This window comes from Carica papaya, chromosome 2 (genome assembly GCF_054855325.1).
Source record: "Carica papaya isolate Zhongbai chromosome 2, ASM5485532v1, whole genome shotgun sequence".
NCBI lineage: Eukaryota > Viridiplantae > Streptophyta > Magnoliopsida > Brassicales > Caricaceae > Carica > Carica papaya.
In genome coordinates this window covers 23,494,088-23,513,105 of record NC_142310.1, presented here as the reverse complement: position 1 = coordinate 23,513,105, position 19,018 = coordinate 23,494,088, and the positions used below count along the sequence as shown (strand labels likewise).

General features: G+C 35.2%; 1 protein-coding gene across 8 annotated transcripts; it reads left to right on the top strand.

The window, feature by feature from the left end:
• Positions 1-4,192: 4,192 nt before the first annotated feature.
• On the top strand, positions 4,193-18,545 carry CHR4 (chromatin remodeling 4). Of its 8 annotated transcripts, XM_088213733.1 has the most exons (13): positions 4,529-4,816; positions 5,746-5,854; positions 6,367-6,707; positions 7,642-7,743; positions 7,888-8,670; positions 9,388-9,495; positions 9,653-9,728; positions 9,813-12,424; positions 12,847-13,001; positions 13,958-14,072; positions 14,853-14,938; positions 15,520-16,174; positions 16,271-18,545. In XM_088213733.1, exons 3-13 carry the CDS (start codon positions 6,444-6,446, stop codon positions 18,329-18,331), a joined length of 7,017 nt encoding a protein of 2,338 aa, XP_088069859.1. In that variant the 5' UTR covers positions 4,529-4,816; positions 5,746-5,854; positions 6,367-6,443; the 3' UTR covers positions 18,332-18,545. The 8 variants fall into 8 exon arrangements, with proteins under 8 accessions (XP_088069852.1, XP_088069856.1, XP_088069859.1 ...); XM_088213726.1 differs by lacking the exon at positions 4,529-4,816 and adding an exon at positions 4,193-4,423 and having other exon boundaries at positions 9,653-12,424; XM_088213729.1 differs by having other exon boundaries at positions 6,373-6,707; positions 9,653-12,424.
• The last annotated feature ends 473 nt before the right edge of the window (positions 18,546-19,018 follow it).

Here is a 19,018-nt window from a genome sequence, read left to right as displayed (position 1 = left end):
GTCATGTCTCCTTATTCAGTTTAACATTGTCTAGACTTTTGTCTCCATATAAGCTCTTCCATCTTGAACATTCCCTGTAATTTTAGTTGCAAGCTGACTTCATTTGCGAGATTCTCTTTAGAAGGACTGAGTTATTGAACAACTGTTATTTCTTTTTCTAAATTCATAATTTTCCTGTCTATATTCCCAAAATGACTTTTTTTAAAACAAAAACTATAAGGGCCTTCCAAAAATTTTTGATTTTTTGCCAACACTTGTATACTCTTAATCCATACATAGTGGTTCCCTAAGCCTTTTCTCCTATTTTTCTATAAGAACTATCCCTCAACCAAAGCTTTGTTAAAGGGGAAGAATTTTATCTTGTGTTTATTTTTTTATTTTTTAATGAAAAGTGATGAAAAGAGGTAAATGATTTGAGTAGGTTGCTGGTAAGTGGAACACTGATGTATTAGGAAACATGTTTTTTAACTTGTGTTTGTTAGACCTTGGTCCAACCTTCCTAAATTTACCAACTCTATTGTTTTATTACTTTATAAATTATATACAAATAAATTCCAATGAGTTCAAGACAATCAATCACCTTTTTAAGTATTGATAAAAATTTGGAGATACTTTTCGATAGTTTGGTAATTTCTTTTTAACAAACTATCACATTGAAAATCCCTACTAATAGCCATGAAATATTTAGATTTTTAGCAGTGAATTATAAACTAACTAAAAATGAGTTCTTTTGCGAGTGAATATGATTTCAGGATTGAGAGTCTTTTCATACTACATAAAGACACCATTTTTAAACTTATTACATTGTTTCCAGAATTAAAGAACTACAAATTTTTTAAGATAAAAAAAATTGACTTTGTTGACCTTTGTTTTAAAGAGGAATAAAAAATATATTTATGTTTATTTATTACGGCTTCTAAAGATCTTACTATAAACTAATCGACAAAGTCCTTTGTAGTTAGTGATTAAGAGACTCATCGCTCCTTAGAGTCATTTGACATGCCTTTAAATCTTCATTTAGATTTGATAAGCTTATAGAAGAAGAAAAAAAAAAAGATATTGCTGAAGGAGTCACACACTATCAATAGTTTGAGTTTAAACTTTTGAAGGCTAGTGGTTTGGGATTGAAAGATTATTAAGTTAGTGGTGCTAGGCTCCGAGACGTTACGTGATATTAAAGCATGTGCCAATTTGGTGACTCTAGATGACACAATCTTGAACCTTGTGGCCTTTTACGTTGCAATTTTTGATTGCGTAATGTATGGTTCAAATGATGACATTGAGGATTTGAATGATGGAGATTGTGATACATAAAAAGATATGTAATTTTTAAACTCCATATAAGATCTCAAGTCATACACTACTGATAAGTTGAGTTTTAACTTTTATGGGCTAGTGACTGAGTTTAAAAGATTATTCTACTAGACATGTTTAGGTCTAGGGCATTATAAATAATATCAAAACATGATTCAGTCCATAACTTCTGCTGATATGATCTTAAATCTTATATGAGAGTGGTATAATCTTAAAATGAGAAAAAAAAAAACCTCGTACCTAAAAAGTTTGGACCAAAATGATATGAGGACAATGAAAGTGGTTCAGAAAAATAAATTGTTTGAACAGTAAATTACAAGGCAAGATTGTTAAACATCAATATTTAGAGAAAAATGAGAAAATGTAAGAAAATACATCTTTTGACCCTTAATTTTAAACTTAAGCACCATAAATGATGTCACTTTTGTATAGGTAAAGGATAATTAACACGAAACATTGTATTCCATGTCTCCCTAAACTCAAAGCTAGGCCCCCAGTAGCATCTTCTTTGTGGCGTGGGAAGGAAACTAATTGACATGTTTTGTATTAGAAAAATAGGTATGCCCCAAGTATAGGATATGAGAACAATATACGTCTCAATCAATAATCACTTACTTAAACATTGTTTAATAAGGTGTCGATAAATGTTTAAATAATCTTTATGGCCATGAATCTTAATAAGATGTTAAGACACGATATCAATTACTCACATTAATTTAGATAAGTAAGTTTATTTTTCATCTTATTCACTAGTTTAAACAACATAAATTTTATTTTCTTGGTTGATCTTATTTATCCAAATGACACCATATATTTCTAATTTTATATTTGGTTCAATTTTCTACTATTTAAAAGAAATATGGGAATACAACAACTTGATGAAAAATAATGTTTTAATTTCAAACCAATTTAGTTTCTAATTCTAGTTAAGTATTTTATCATCCATTCATTAATAAATCCGAATGCAAATCCATCAATCTAGAGTTAACTATGTTGATGGTATAATTTAATAAATGATGCATATGTTATGACTATTTTTTAAATATCAAATAGTTAAGATCTAAAATTAAATAAGAATAAATATATTAAATTAAGTAAAATAGTAAAGATAATTGAAAGGGCCTTAAGTTACCTTTCATCATGATCCAAAAGATTTAAAGTTAAAAGATTTATGTTCAACATTCTTATAATAAAAATAATATTTACAATATTAAAATTATTAATAATAAATGCATATTGTATATTCATTAGCAATTAAAAGATTAGGAAATTTTGAATATGGATCAACAAAAACTCATTGCTAGTATGGAATCTCAACTCAATCAAAATCAAACAATAAAAAATTGCAAATTTAAGTAATTTCAACTAATAACAAGTTTGAGTAAAAAAATCATTATATTCAATTAGGATATTTAGATTTTTCTTTTCTTTTTTCTAATCTATTAACTTAAATAAAGTGTAAATTTATTTATTTTATCGAACTTATTAGGTTAGATGATTTCAATTCAACGTTAGAGTTGGTTAAAATGAGTTCAACCCAATCATAATTATATGATTTGAGAAGATTTTATATTATTAAATAAGTATAAAAAAAAATAACTAATCTATTAGATGATTAATTGACGTTATTTATATTTTGTACTAAATTTCTTAACAGTTAATATTATAAAAAATACAGTATTACTTGTACTATTAAAATTATGATTAGTCAATGTATATCAAGTAGTTAAGATTTAAAGTTGAATAAGAATAAGATATGCTTGAGTTAATAGAAGATGTTAGTAACCATTCGTCATAATAAAAACAATTTGGAGTTCAAAGATCTCTACTAGCATTCTCAAAAGAGGTTTAATATGATTATCAAATAATTTTCTTTAAACACAATTAATTATTTTTGCACATTGTAATTACCAATGAAACAATAGTACTACTAACTTATGCAAGTATGAATAAAACTAAACATTTGATGTTTTCTACAATTTGAGTGGATCAACTTAATTTTACAGTCATGCAAATAAGATTTCTAACTTTTAAAATATTATAAATGTTATAAATAGTTGGCTATAGGTATCATAAAAAAAAAAACTAATATATACAAATAATAGTAAATGCATATTGCATGTTCACTAATAATTAGTGGAACAAAGACTACATATATAAATCAACACAACTTATTATAAGGGATGAAATGTCAATTCATAATTAAGTAATAAAAATTATAAATCTAGAATATTCCGAGTAAAGCATCACTACGTTCAATTAGGATATTTAGATTTTTATTTTCTGTTTAAATCTATTAGTTTAAGTTTTATTTATCCGAACTTACCAAAATGGATCTAATTTCTAAAAATTTTTTATTATTAAATAGGTAGAAAAACAAAACTTAAGTAATTATGTTATATATTTAATTAACATTATTTAGTAATAAATTTTTCAGTTATTACCGCTAAAAGAAAAAATAAAATTAATGATAATTACTTTAATGACATATTACTAAATTTAAAAAGAAGTCCGTATCTTTATTAAAGTTCGTGTTATTTAAATTTTTTTTCGACAATTATAGATAATCCAAATAGTTCTTTCAATTCTTACTGCAAAACCAATATTGCTAAGTTAATACAACTTTGCTTCTACATGTTACAATCCACAAAAGATTCAAAGAAAAGAGAGCATTGGTCAACAGTACAAGCCAGATATTCAAAGATGGTTTACACCATTTTGTTTGAATACAATAAAATATATTTTCTCAAACTAAAAAAAAATTAAGAATGGAACAGTAATACATACACTAGGCGATATATTTGCGTGTATATACACATATAAATATATGAAAATGAAACATGGCATTCCATTTAGATGTAGGAAGGATAAAGCAGAGCTAAGAAGGATTTTGCTGATTGTAAAAAGAATGGAGAAGAAGAGAAACAGTGTTTGCACTCCATTACATATCCAGCAAGCAATGAATGACGGCGATTATGAAGAAGATAAAAGCATAAGACTTTCTCTCTCTTCAAGGAAAGAGAGGGTGGGAATGAGGAGGAAAAGGAAAAAGCAAGACAATTTGAGCAAGAACTCTGGCGAAGCCACGTGGCAAGTTGGCACTGGTTAGGTGGGTTTCTCTCTCTTCACTTTCTCTCTCTATCTCTCTCATGCGCTGCCATGTCAGAATGAGTGTGTAAACCCCGTCCTATGACCCCGGCGAATCCGTATCGTATGCTTTCTTTCTCTTTCTCTCTCTAAAAATCTCAACTTTCTCTCTCCCTCTCTCTCTACAAAGACTTCTCCTTGTGTCTCTCTTTCTCTCTCTATATTTATTTTTTTTCGGGTGTCTCTATTCTTTCTCTCTCTTTCTCGTATCGCTCATATCTCATCCCTCCCTCCTCTCGCTTCCTTGCCCTAATCTCTCTCTATCTGCTTCTCTCTGTCTTCACTCCATTAATCAATCTCTTGATATTGAGGTTGTTTTACTTGATTTTGATTTTTTGATCCCCAAGGAAGATTCGTAAGTTCATTTTTCTATCTGCCCACTGTTTATTTCTCAGTTTTAATCTCTTTTGTTGGTAGATTCTCTTCTTGAGTATCCTTAATTCCGATTGTTTCAGCTGATTCTTGTGTGCTTTCAATGCTCATGTGACTTTTGTGTTATTTCATTGCAAAAAATTGTGTGTAAACTGATGTTTGTTAGGGTGATATGTTTGTGTCTAGGAGTAATTTTGTAATTGGGTATGGACAGTTAAGTTTTTGTTGGTGCAACGGGGTTTTTTGATTATTAAGAGTCAAATGCGCACGCTAGTTTGAGTTTGTGTACTCCTTGTTGGTCAGTGTTTTCTACTTGCACTGCATTGTTTGGCATTTGATGTGTAATCGGTTTAGAATAAGTGTTTGAATTGGATTCAGCTATAGAGGTTGCGTTCACCCAGTTTGGAGCAGCTTCTTGATTTTTGTCTTGCACTTTATCTGCTGCTGGTTTGAATTGGATACTTAAAATGCATCAAATAACTTTTAGGTCTATGGACTGAATATTATCATATTAGTAGTTCATGTGTATGCAATGGTTATAAAGCTTAATTGATTTAGTACATCTTGAGGGGAGACATTAATGGTTCCTATGTTAAGATCCTGGTATATATTGATTATATTAGTTGGAAATCTCAATTATTTTGGTTTAACGAATTCGTTCTGCTTTGTTTTTGCTCAATGCATGAAGAATAGTGTCAAACTTTAGTTTGAACTGCTAGTTTGATTTCTAGCCGTTTCTCATGAATCCAGAAATGTGTGAGACAGTTCACCACCCCTTGAAGGTGGAGATTTTGTTCATAATGATTTTGGTTAATTTTTGAAGCAGAAGTATGCTGATCTTTTGTCTTTCATAAGTAGCTGGCATGAATTCAGGTTCCTGACTCCCTTTTTGCTATTCTGTTTTATAACTAGGTTGTATCATCTTTTATTGGAATAAAATGTGGCAAGTAATAGTGGCCTGAATAAACCAAGTTGCTGATTCATTTGCTTTGGAAGCTCGGACCTTTGTGGTTGACCTGAGGTTTAACTTTTAAACTTTGAAACTAGTAATCAGCTTGACTCGTTATATTTTTGGCATTTGTTATCCTTTTCCTTTTCTCGTTTTGTTAATGTCTCGGTGCTTTTTGTATATTCCCTTGCTATAGGATGTGAACTCTCTTTTAGGCATTCCTTTCCTTTCTCCATCTATGTTTGTTGTTTCTGCAAATGAAAATTCCTTTTCATCATGAAATTAGAGGTTGTTACTTGTTTCAAATTTTGATTTTATCTTGTTGTAGATAAATTGGTTTGCTTTCAATGAACTTCTCTCTCTATCTATAGGATGTTTTTTATTTGTAATATTGCTTTATGCGTCCGAACCTCATGTTTTGAAGCTGTAAGTCCAATATAAAATAGCCATTGCACAGTGTTTGTTGATGACCCTGTACCAAACATTTTACATCATGCATACTTACAATTTTGTTTTCCTGCTTATTGTTACTTGTCTCGATTATTTGCATCTCTTTGATTCTCGTTTGTGATATTGAACTGTAGGAACAGCAGAATAAGGCTTTGCAGAGTTAGGCTTGTTATCTTTCTGGCCTAAATGCTCAACTCATTTATTAACTTATATGCATTTGCATTCTTTGTCACAATGTGACACCCTGGATTTGAAGATGAAGGATAATGGTTCATCAACTAGTAGGATGATTAACCGAAACTGGGTCCTGAAGCGCAAACGAAGAAGGCTTCCATGTGGGCAAGACGTGTCCAATGGAAAAGAAGATAATTCATTGGCTTTAGAGTCTCCAAGAAATAATTCTTCAGGTAAGCGCAGGTTGAAGGGTGACATAAATTCTGTTCGAAGTGCATCCAAGAAGAAAGGAAATGATGGGGTAAGATTTGATTGGTTCAATTTAGTATTTTTGTTAATTTATTTTTATTGTTTGTAATAATTTATGTTATTTTTTTCTTGACCCAATTCAATGTCCTTTTGTTCGGGATCTCTTGGTTTCTTGTTGTGACACTTTATAATTCATGGGCAATAAATGACTTTTCTATGAACTTTATGAATGTTCTTAATCCTTTGACTTATTTATGTTCCATCGGAGAAGTTTAAAGAGCACATCTACTACCACTTTGTTCTTTTTCAGCTTAATGCACAAATGAGTTGCTATAGCCAAATTGCTGAATCATTGAACTATGGCATCGTATACAGTAGTTGCTAACTTTTGGCATGTGTCTGTGGTTGACCACGACTTGTTCTCGTTTAAAAAATCTTAGAGCCAGTTGTGGAGCTTCTGCAAATGCATTTTTAAGGGCTTGAGTCCTTTTTTCTCTAAACAAATTTGACTCTATTTCTTTTTCATCTCTAATTGTTCTATCTTCGAGAAGCACTGCTTATTCTTTCACTTGTTCATGTATTTAAAAAAAAAATTTCTTTCACTTGTTCACATGAAATAGTTACATGTTGTTCTTAAAAGATACATATTGTACACAAGTATTTTTTATAGACTTAGCATGAAGGAGTTTTATTATTTTCAAAGTACACAGTTCAATTTTTTATATCTGGATAACTAACACAATTCTAAAAGTGCAATAATGCTTCTGATTAGCTGGAAGCAGGAAGTAACATAGAAAGATTATTTTCCTTAGTGAGGATTGACCATTAGAGTCTCATTCTGATATCTTGCTAAAATTGATTTCTTCTGTTTTGTGAAGGGAGTAATTAATCGACTTATAGCTCTCCTTCTGTTGCACTGTTAGTGTTCCCTATAATTTTGACATTCTGTGAGTTGTTCACTTATTGTGTTTGTTGATGACTTCCAGTATTACTATGAATGCGTCATTTGTGACCATGGTGGCAATCTGTTGTGTTGTGATAGCTGTCCTCGAACCTATCATCTTCAGTGCCTTGATCCACCTCTTAAGGTACATTTAATTGACCACAACTTATTCTTACACATTCTTTCTGTCCGTATGGTGGATTTCTTCGCTCTTAATATCTTATTTTGTTCTTTTCTTCTTTTTTCTCCCTTTCGTTTTTCTTTCCAATTTTGGTTTCGTTATGTACAGCGCATTCCGTTAGGGAAGTGGCAGTGCCCAAACTGCTGTGACAAAAATGGTCCAGTCAAGTCCATTGGCCATCTGAATTCCATCTCAAGACGAGCAAGAACAAAAATCACTAAGTCAAAATCTCAAAGTGGAACTAAGTCATCTGGTAGTGATAAAGTATCCCAGATTTTTGGTAATTCTACTGTTTCCCGGAAAAGATCCTCCAGCAAAGGAAAATCAGTTACAACTGAGGACATCAAACCCTTGGAAAAGGAACTGGGTTCCTCCCAGATAGATGAAACTTGCAGCACCAAGCCTAGTGGTACATCACTAGATGGTCATGTAGAGGGCCGTTCATCATGTGTAAAGATAGATGATGGAGGAAAAGCTAGTGCGTCTCCAATGGATTCATCTGGAGAGATGAAATCAAGTTTTTGTATTGAGGAAGGACGGTCTAAATCTAGATGTACAAGTCCAGAACAAAATGATGAAGCAGCTGAGGGTAAGCATGAATTGTCTAGTAATAGTGAGTCTCCAAAAAACAAAATTGTTCTTGCAATTGGTGCTGTTATGGATAAAGGTAAAAGAAAAAGACATGAGAGTAATGATAGGGTTGATATAAAGAAGCAAAGCATTGATAAGGGAAAACATTCTACTGGTACTTCTAAGAAACGTGGGTCCAAAATTTTTACTGTGAGTGCTGGAACTGCTAAATTGCCTCAAAAGCAGAAAAGTGTTAATCGCGGGGCTTCTGATTTTTTGTTGAAGGATGATATGGGCATTGATATACGGAGAAAAGAAGAGGTGCGTTTTGTACTTTTCTTTTTGGTTTGTTTTTATTGTTAATGATTTGCAAAACAGCATGTGGAAAATGTTACTCCAAAATGTCTTGTGTAGAAAAGTTCCTCTTAAAACCTTGGACATAAAGGGAAACAAAATAATAGATACTATATACACTTCGATAAGCAATTAATTCTTTGTATTTAAAAAAGAAGAATGATTTATGCTTCCGTGCCACTTGCACTTTGCTTTATTGTGTTGCTCTGTTGTTTGTCCCTTCACTTTTGAACTTAATTTTGTGTAAACAAAGCAATATTTAAGATTGTTGTCATTATTGTAAATTTCTGTTTTTATATAATACCTATTAGGCCAAGCACCACAAGTCTATATAACAATCAAGCAGAAAATATAGCAATTAACTATCCGAACCACTTTTCTTAAGGAAAAAAAAAAGTATCTGGAGCATTAAAATTACTTTTTTTCCAACAATTAACTATAGCCCATATCTTCCATTGTCTACATTCACTTTTTTCATCAATCCGCTCTTCCGCTGTCCAGAAGAATTTTCTAGCAAATAACCACATAGTTTTTTATGTCTTATTCTCTTTGGCAAAGCTGAAGAAAGATTTCCTCGTACCTCGTAATTTTATTAACCCTGGCTAATACTATACTCTCATTTTTATGGTGTATGACCCTTGTATCTAAGGGATAAATTTATATTGCAAAAAATGTCTTAACCAGATGCTTCCCAAGGAAGAAACACGCCTGCAAGATGAATTAGAGAAAGCTGAATTTCATGGGGAGGCAGTGTTGATTCATGAAGATAATGTTCCCCGTGAATATCTGCAGGTAAACAAACACCTGAAGAAAATTTGCTTGAATTAGTTTTAACTTTATTTTCTAGTTAATTTTTTTAGCTAGTTCATTTGGGCAACTGATATTTGCGTGAATTATTTATCATAATTTTAGTTAATTGCTTTATTTCATGTACACATTTATTTAACAGGTTGACCGGATCTTGGGATGTCGAATTCAAGTTGATAACGGAAGCTCTTTAAGTCAGATATCCGCTGCAGTTGCAAGTGAGTTGCCTTCTGATGATACACCAGTTTTGGAAAATCAAAATAAACTACCTGAAGAATCCTCTGCATGTGATATTGACTTAGATACAGAAGCTGCTTTACATTCTACTGAGGCATGTCCTAGTATTGTCAAAAGTTCTGGCAATAAATGCTTGAAGACTAACAGTGGAGTAAAGAAAATAAATGTATACAGAAGATCAATGACTAAAGAATGCAAAGGAGGTAATTCTTTGGATTTATCGAGGGAAGATAACAGGGATTCGGATTCTGCAGCTGTAAGTGTTAAAGATAGGGATGAGCCTGCTTTATCTTCAGAAGATTCTGAAAAAGGAAATGGGAAGATGGCAATAAAGTTGGATGCTAATGTTAGTTTGAGAAGTCATGATGGCAATGAAGATACAAAAGATTGTGAAAAACAGACATCTGATCAAACCATAACGACAAAAAATGGAGATATAGAAATAAAGGTAAGAAATATTGCTGAAAAAAGAATTCAGGAGCCTGCTGTAGCTGAACCAGCTAAAAGAGAGAAAATATCATGTGAATTTCTAGTTAAATGGATGGGAAAGTCGCATATCCATAATAGCTGGCTTTCTGAATCTAGCCTGAAAGTTCTGGCAAAGAGAAAGCTAGAAAACTACAAGGTTAAGTATGGGACGGCTATGATAAATATCTGTGAAGAAAAGTGGAAACAACCTCAGCGAATAATTGCACGCCAGCTTAGGAAAGATGGCACTCGTGAAGCTTTTGTAAAATGGACTGGTCTTCCTTATGATGAATGTACTTGGGAAAGATTGGATGAGTCTGTACTTGAGAAGTTCTCGCATCTTGCAAATCTTTTTGATCAATTTGAACATCAGACACTAGAAAAAGATGCTGGCAAGGATGATTCATTAGGTGCCAAGGGTGATAGTCAGCAAACAGAGGTTGTTACTCTCACAGAGCAACCTAATGAACTTAAAGGAGGTTTGTTGTTTCCTCATCAGCTTGAAGCCCTGAATTGGTTGCGTAAATGTTGGCATAAATCGAAGAATGTGATACTTGCCGATGAGATGGGGCTGGGGAAGACAGTATCAGCTTGTGCTTTTATTTCGTCATTGTATTTTGAGTTTAAAGTTTCCTTGCCTTGTTTGGTCTTGGTTCCTCTTTCCACAATGCCTAACTGGCTTGCTGAATTTTCATTATGGGCCCCAAACTTAAATGTTGTGGAGTATCATGGGTGTGCAAAAGCAAGAGCTATTATTCGCCAATATGAGTGGCATGCTTTTTACCCAAATGAGTTGAATAAGAAAACAGCTTCATATAAATTTAATGTTCTTTTGACTACTTATGAAATGGTCCTTGCTGACTCCTCTCACTTGCGTGGAGTTCCTTGGGAAGTCCTTGTGGTTGATGAGGGACATCGTCTGAAGAATTCTGGAAGTAAGCTGTTCAGCTTGCTGAATACATTCTCTTTCCAGCACCGTGTTCTGTTGACTGGTACCCCTCTTCAGAATAACATTGGTGAGATGTATAACTTGCTTAATTTCTTGCAGCCATCTTCTTTCCCCTCTCTATCTTCATTCGAGGAGAAGTTTAATGATCTTACAACTGCTGAGAAAGTGGAGGAACTGAAGAAACTTGTTGCTCCGCACATGCTGCGAAGGCTTAAAAAAGATGCCATGCAAAATATCCCACCAAAGACTGAACGAATGGTTCCTGTTGACTTGTCGTCCATCCAAGCTGAATATTATCGTGCAATGCTGACAAAGAACTATCAGATATTACGAAATATTGGAAAAGGGGTGGCGCAGCAATCAATGCTAAACATTGTGATGCAGTTAAGAAAAGTTTGCAATCATCCATATCTCATACCAGGCACTGAGCCAGAATCTGGATCATTGGAGTTTCTCCATGAAATGCGGATTAAAGCTTCAGCTAAGTTGACTCTGCTGCATTCTATGCTTAAGGTGCTGTACAAAGAAGGTCATAGAGTTCTGATATTCTCACAGATGACCAAACTTCTTGACATTCTTGAGGATTACTTGACTATAGAATTTGGGCCTAAAACATATGAGAGAGTGGATGGCTCTGTTGCAGTGGCTGATCGTCAGGCAGCAATAGCACGTTTTAACCAAGATAAAAGTCGGTTTGTCTTCCTGTTATCCACTCGCTCTTGTGGCCTTGGGATCAACTTGGCAACAGCAGATACTGTCATTATCTATGATTCTGATTTCAATCCTCATGCTGATATCCAAGCAATGAATAGGGCCCATCGAATTGGTCAGTCAAATCGACTTTTAGTCTATAGGCTTGTTGTTCGTGCCAGTGTTGAAGAGCGCATCTTGCAGCTTGCAAAAAAGAAGCTGATGCTTGATCAACTTTTTGTGAACAAGTCTGGGTCACAGAAAGAAGTGGAAGATATTCTAAGATGGGGAACAGAGGAACTTTTTAATGATTCTCCTGGCATGAATGGGAAAGATGCAGGTGAAAATAATAGCAATAAAGAAGAGGTAATAATAGATATAGAATACAAGCACAGGAAGAAGGGTGGTGGTCTGGGAGATGTTTACCAGGACAAATGTACTGATGGAAGTGGAAAGATTGTGTGGGATGAAAGTGCAATCTTAAAATTGCTTGACCGGTCAAATCTTCAGTCTGGGTCTAGTGATGGCGCAGAAGGAGATTTGGAGAATGATATGCTTGGCTCTGTAAAGGTGAGAGATTGAATCTGAATGAATAAATAAACAATGCAGTACCATTAAGTCGAGTCAATGCAAAACCTGCAATGTGATGCACTCATATTTGAAGCTTGTTTAAGAAACTATCACTTGTTGCATCTCTATAGCATTGAATTGCCAAATGAAAGCTTTTCTAGTATAGTTTTAAATATATTGAATTGGGAATATTATGAATTTTTTACTAAGATTTATTCCCCTTGGTGCTCTCCAGAATTATTTTTCCTTGGCAAAAGACAACAATTTGTTAGCTGAAACCTTTTTCTTAAAATTGGCAAACTGATTTTGCAATTTCTTTTTATTTTTATTTTCTTGTTTCAGTGAGAAAATTGTACTTTTAACACTGTGTGACAATACTTGGGAAAAACTAAGTTGTACATTTCTCCATTTTTTGCTGACAGTCCTTGGAATGGAATGAAGAAACAACCGAAGAACAGGGGGGGGAATCACCTCCTGTTGTTACTGATGATGTTACTGCACAAAACTCTGAAAGGAAGGAATATAATGCAGTAAATATTACTGAAGAAAATGAATGGGACAGACTTTTGCGAGTGAGGTAACTAGATCATCTTGCATTAACTCTGAAAGTAAATGTAGCCTTTCTGTTTGTTTGTCATTCCTTCTCCCTCTCTCTTTCTTTTTGGGTTTGGGTTTTTTCTGTATCTCACGGAGGATTAACTTATTGTCTTTTGATGTAATTTTCTCTCTTCTTTCTGAATAAAATCTTTTTTTATAAAAGAGAGATCATCTTGCATTAACTTGTTCTCAAATTTTCTTTGCATCTTCATTTTATCTAAATCTTGGTTGTTGAATAAGTTGCAATTAAAAAATATTTTTGGTACTGTAATGATTAAGGACAATGTGCAACAGGTATACCTTGCTTGGCCAGAAGTAGACTCTATTTATGGCCTGAAAATTGATCACTTTGAACAATGGGGACAACATAAAAGGAATCTGAAACATCAAACTTGTAATCTTTACTGTAGTCAATTGAAAATGACAAGATTATCCAAGTAGAAGCACATGCCAAAAGGAAACTCTATTTGGGGTCCTAAAAAAGATATAATAGGACAGTGGCACAATGTAAAAATAATTTTGACTAGTCAGCAATACCTCATCTTTAAACTGCAGTCAATTAAAAATGATAACATTTGTCCATGTAGGAACACATCTTCCTCACCTAAAATTCCTAGAGAATTGTATGAAAGTTCTGTCCAAGAAGGAAGGTTATTTTCTTCTGTAAATATGTTTGTTAGAATAAATAGCAAAATAATAGATGCAACGTATCTTTGTGGAGGAATTTTAAGAATAAATAAAAAGCATGCTGCTATTTGTGGCTGTCATAAGTTTTGGAATGAACAGATATGCTAACTTGTGAACAGATCTGCCTTATAATAAAAGATTCTTCAACTACATAATTTTTCTATATGGAAATTGGATGTTATCCAAGAGTGTCTTGGGGTGTGGCATTCTTATCTAAAGATTTTCTCATAAGGTTTTTTGGGTTCTTAGGTGGGAGAAATATCAGAGTGAGGAGGAGGCAGTTCTTGGTCGAGGGAAGCGCCAGAGGAAAGCTGTTTCTTATAGGGAAGCTTATGCTCCACATCCAAGTGAAGCATTAAGTGAGGTATGTTTTTCTTTCTATAGACAAGCAACCATCTTTCTGATGCTTATGAGCATATTATGTTTGATGGCACTGCAATATGATCCTTATATGCCTAGCACTACTTTATGTTCTAGCATCTCTGTTGCACTTCTTCTGAAAGACTGAGAGAGCTTTCAAATGTACATATATTTTTCTTCTGGTCAATAATTGGTTTTTTTTTTTTTTTTGGTTTTTTTGACACCCTATATCTCTTTAAGTTTTTGTTGGTTTTGTTGGAAATGTCTACCACTAATTTCTGGATGAACTTGGATGTGAAAGAAGGGGCAGAAGTTTCTGATAATCTGATAATTATTAGTGATGTCAGACTGAAATTTTAATTATCTTGCTACAGTAGCCGCCAAGGGATTATGTGGGGCAATATAATGAATCTAGGTGGAGGTTATTCCATTGCCATTCCTTGCAACTTTTTGTCTGCAGTAAAAGAGCAAAGGAACTAATTGTTTCATTGCAATTTCTTCCCTGCATTTTTACGAACTGTTTTCTTTTTTTTTTTTGTTGGCATTTCCTCCTGTTCTATGTTCTTTTAGCTTGAGTCAAACCATTCTCATTTATCAGCACATAAAGATACTTACTTACATAAACGTGGAACTACATCTTCAACTCGTTGTAGGACCTTTGAGCAAAATTTAACTTGTTGCTCATAACCTCATTGAGAATATACACTCAAAGTTGAATACCTCCCATCTATCTTACTTTTCTTATATAGTTTATTCATGGTGGTTCTAAGTGTTTGTATCACAGCAGAGTGGTGGCGAAGATGAAAGGGGGCCAGAGCCAGAACCACAGAGGGAATATACACTGGCAGGACGGGCTTTTAAAGCAAAGTTGTGAGTTCCTTTCTTTCTCTTTGGGATATTCACTATCATTGATCTAGGTTTGCATTGGTGATAATGGCTATTTTGAGTATATAGATTCGTTTTGGCTGGCAAGTTATTCTGATGAATTTCTTAATGACAGATTGATGAGAAAAGGAGCCTGATTTCTTTAAAACAAAAAGAAAAAGAAAGAAAGGAAAGGAATTTGATTAGTAAATTATTTTGTGATTCTTAGATTATTTACTGCTGATAGTATTACCACTGAACCCTAGGGTAAATTTGGTGGCCCAAGTTGCTGCACATTGCCAAGCGACAAAATGCCTCAAATTTATGAGACTGCTCTGGGGGTCAAGAGTGTCTGTTGGCACTTTTGTTATCCGTTAATTACACAGTTGTCCAAATTTTTAATAGAAAATAAAAGGGTCAGCTTTAATATCTAAGTTCTGTAGAGGCTACCCCTTAAGCTAGAGAAACACATATAATGCCTTAACTTTTTAGAAGCTATCCTTTAAACTGGAGAAAAAGTATAAATTTGATTCTTCAATATTTGGCTTATAGATGCACTACTTTACATGCTTATTTTTGTTAAACAGTGCTAAGCTCCGTGCTAGACAAAAGGAGCGGCTTGCTAAAAGGAGCTTGATTGAAGAATCTTGGCGTAGTGGTTTACTGCCAGGCACTGATTCACTCCCTGAGTTTCCTGTCAGGGTGAAAAATGGCGAGCATGTGACAGAGTCAGTTCAAGATGACAAAGACAAATCTCCAGTAATTGACTTGGAGGATAATAAACCCACTCTGCCAATAGATGCACCAAAGAGCAAGGCTGACTCGACTTTAAGGCTTGGCAGGCTACCAAAGCATAGAATGGGCAGTTATTTTGATATTTCTGTTAATCCTCTTATCCGTTCCTCTCCTGATGTTATGCTTCCAGATCAACATCACCAAGGCACTGGCTACACAAATTTACTTCCTTCCAACAACTTACTACCAGTTCTAGGGCTATGTGCCCCAAATGCCAGTCCGTTGGAATCATCCCACAGAAACATTTCAAGGTCTAATGCCAGGCAGAGCAGGCCAGGAGCTGGGCTAGAGTTCCCTTTCAGTCTAGCTCCCAATTCTGGAGTCTCAAGTGAGATAGAAGCCCAGGGGATAACCTCGGACAAATTGATCTCACAAGATGCATCAGCAGAAATTCTGCAACAGCGGCTGAAGAATATGAATCCAAATGGTTGTCTTCCATTTATTCCGGTACTCTCTCTCTCTCTCTATCTCTCTTCCTTTCCACGTCCAAAAAAACATATAGGTTTGTGTCTGGAAGTGATTGTAGTATTTACTGGTTTGCAGTATCCTCCAATTGTTCCACAAGGAAGAGGATCTGATTGTTTCGAAAGTTCTGGGGCAACTTTTGCTGATTTGCAAGAAAGAAGGTCACTGTCTAACTTGCCTTTTGATGAGACATTATTGCCTAGATTACTCCCTCCAGCTAAAAGTATTGCGACTCCACAGCGTGACTTGTTGCCAATCCTATCACTAGGGAGTAGACTTGAAGGAACAAATGACTCTATACAAGATCTTCTGGCAATGCCATTGATTCCCAATTTGAAGTTTCCCTTACAGGATGGAACTGGGTATAATCGGCAAGAAAGGGAAGCCCCTCCTACATTGGGATTGGGTCAGATGCAATCTACATGTTCATCTTTTCCTGAAAACCACAGGAAGTTGCTTGAAAATATAATGATGAGGACTGGTTCTGGATCAAGCCACTTATATAAAAAGAAAACAAAAGTGGATGGATGGTCTGAAGATGAGCTTGATTTCCTCTGGATTGGTGTTCGTAGGCATGGCCGAGGAAATTGGGAGGCAATGCTTAGAGACCAAAGGTTAAAATTCTCAAGGTACAAGACTTCAGAGGATTTAGCAGCTCGGTGGGAGGAGGAACAAAATAAACTTTTAGATAGTTCAGCTCTTCCAGGGTCAAAAGCAAGCAAGCATACTAAGTCAACTAACTCTTCATTTTTTCCTGGTATTCCAGAGGGAATGATGACGCGGGCTTTACATGGAGGCAAATTTGTTATGCTGCCAAAATTTCAATCCCACCTGACAGACATGAAATTGGGCTTTGGTGATCTGGCTTCCGGCCTCCCATCTTTTGAACCATCTGATCAACTTGGTTTGCATAATGAGCATTTGCCACCCATCCCATCCTGGAGTTCCGAAAGGTTTGGTTCAAATTTTTTTGGAGATCTTTCTGCAGGCTCCTCTGATAGACCAGGGACATCAGGAAATATTCCCATTGAGAAGCCATTTCTACTTAACTCCTTTGGAGCAAGTAACTTTGGTTCGCTAGGTTTGAAATGCCCTAGTAGCTTGGATATACAGAGAAAGGAAGATGAATGTAGTGCTAGCAAGTGTGGGAAATTGCCTAGTCTTCTAGATAGACCATCATCCAGGTTGTTTGATTCCCAGAATAATCTTGGTAGTGGTGAATCCACCGGTTCAGGGCTGCGCCCTGAGCAAAAGAAACTGTTGCAACGTTGCCATTCAAAGGGAAAAGAGATAGTTGGAAGTTCTTCAGAGAACAAGCTGCCGCACTGGCTAAGAGAAGCTGTAGGTGCTCCTGCCAAATCACCAGATCCAGACCTCCCACCAACTGTTTCAGCAATAGCTCAATCAGTCCGTGTACTGTATGGGGAAGATAAGCCTACAATTCCCCCTTTTGTGATACCAGGTCCTCCCCCGCCTGAACCAAAGGATCCGAGACGAAGTCTAAAGAAGAAAAAGAAACGGAAGTCACAATCATCCATGCATGCCCTGTCAGATTTTGCTGGAAGCAGCCAGAACCTACAAAGCTACCTACATGGTGACAATCCATCATCGAGCTTGATTCCATTGGCTCCACCATTTCAGTTTCTTCCGCAATCATTTAGCGGAACATCAAGACATCCTTGGGTTGAACCGGACCTGAACATGGCTCCTCTCAGTTTGAATATGGTGGACCCATCATCTTCATCTGCATATAAGGTCCCACCAAAGAGAACAAGCATGGGCTTGTCCCCTTCGCCTGAAGTCCTTCAATTGGTAGCATCCTGTGTTGCAGCAGGCACAAGTTTGCCCCCAGTTTCAGGCAAGACAAGCTCAAGCTTCCTAGAAACCAAGGTTCCTTTGCCAAAATCAGTTGATCAAGTTGGAGTTCCAGAAACTGAAGCTGCTCTTGAGAAACCAATGCCTAAGCTGAGCCCTCCTGATATTGAGCGTCAACTTTCTGAGGAAAGAGTGGAGGAGCATGACAGTAAGGATTCCAGTAAGACTCAGTCTGATCCGTCCAGGCCAGAGCAGATGGATGTTGAAGAAATATCCTCAGAGGGGACTGTGTCTGATCACCCCTTGACTGACCAAGAACAATAGCTGTAACATGGAGGAAGAGGCAGAACAATATATTTTTCTGGGTTTCAAGGCAAGTGAGGTTCCAGGCTTTTGGATGATGTGCTCGAATTTTTGTTAGGAATGATGCAGCTGAGTGAAGTAGGCATATAGGATGGGGTAGGAGGTATATGTCTCTTTGTGTAAAGCTTTTGTGTAAGAGAATGAAATATATATATATAGCGTTGCATTTCATTGATATTGATTTTTGCGGCCTTTGTCTCAAAGTCCACGAGACTTATGTAGGCTTTGAACAGTTGATGAGTATTTTCCTGTATGCTGAGTTTCCTTTCCGATCCTCAAGTCACCCGAGTGAAGTTCCAAGAGAATCCGTGATTTCAGAACGATTTGAAATCTGCCTCTCCTTTTGAATTTGATTCAAATGCATCAAGAATTGAGCACCCAGCAAAATATAATGGGGTTGTATAGTTCTTCATAAACATTAAAATGAGTTCTTTGATGGGCAATGAAGATCGACAGAAAGTTCTTTCCTTTATGGTGAAAATTTCTTGTTCTTCCTGGTAGTTTGTTTTTAAAATGAAAAAAGTGAAAGGGCCCTGTTTCTTCAGTTTTTCTTTTTTTGGTTCTTTTCGTCAGAGTATGATAACAATATTTGGTGAGATATGAAACATTATCAAAGTTCCCTCTGAATTTATCTCCCTTTGTTTGGGA

Excerpts from the sequence above, each read along its gene's own strand:
- CHR4 (XM_088213730.1), top strand. The coding sequence starts at position 6,444 with ATGCATTTGCATTCTTTGTCACAATGTGACACCCTGGATTTGAAGATG. Across the intron at positions 8,671-9,387 it reads ATATACGGAGAAAAGAAGAG|ATGCTTCCCAAGGAAGAAAC; the intron begins GTGCGTTTTGTA and ends TGTCTTAACCAG. Across the intron at positions 12,425-12,846 it reads ATATGCTTGGCTCTGTAAAG|TCCTTGGAATGGAATGAAGA; the intron begins GTGAGAGATTGA and ends TTTTGCTGACAG.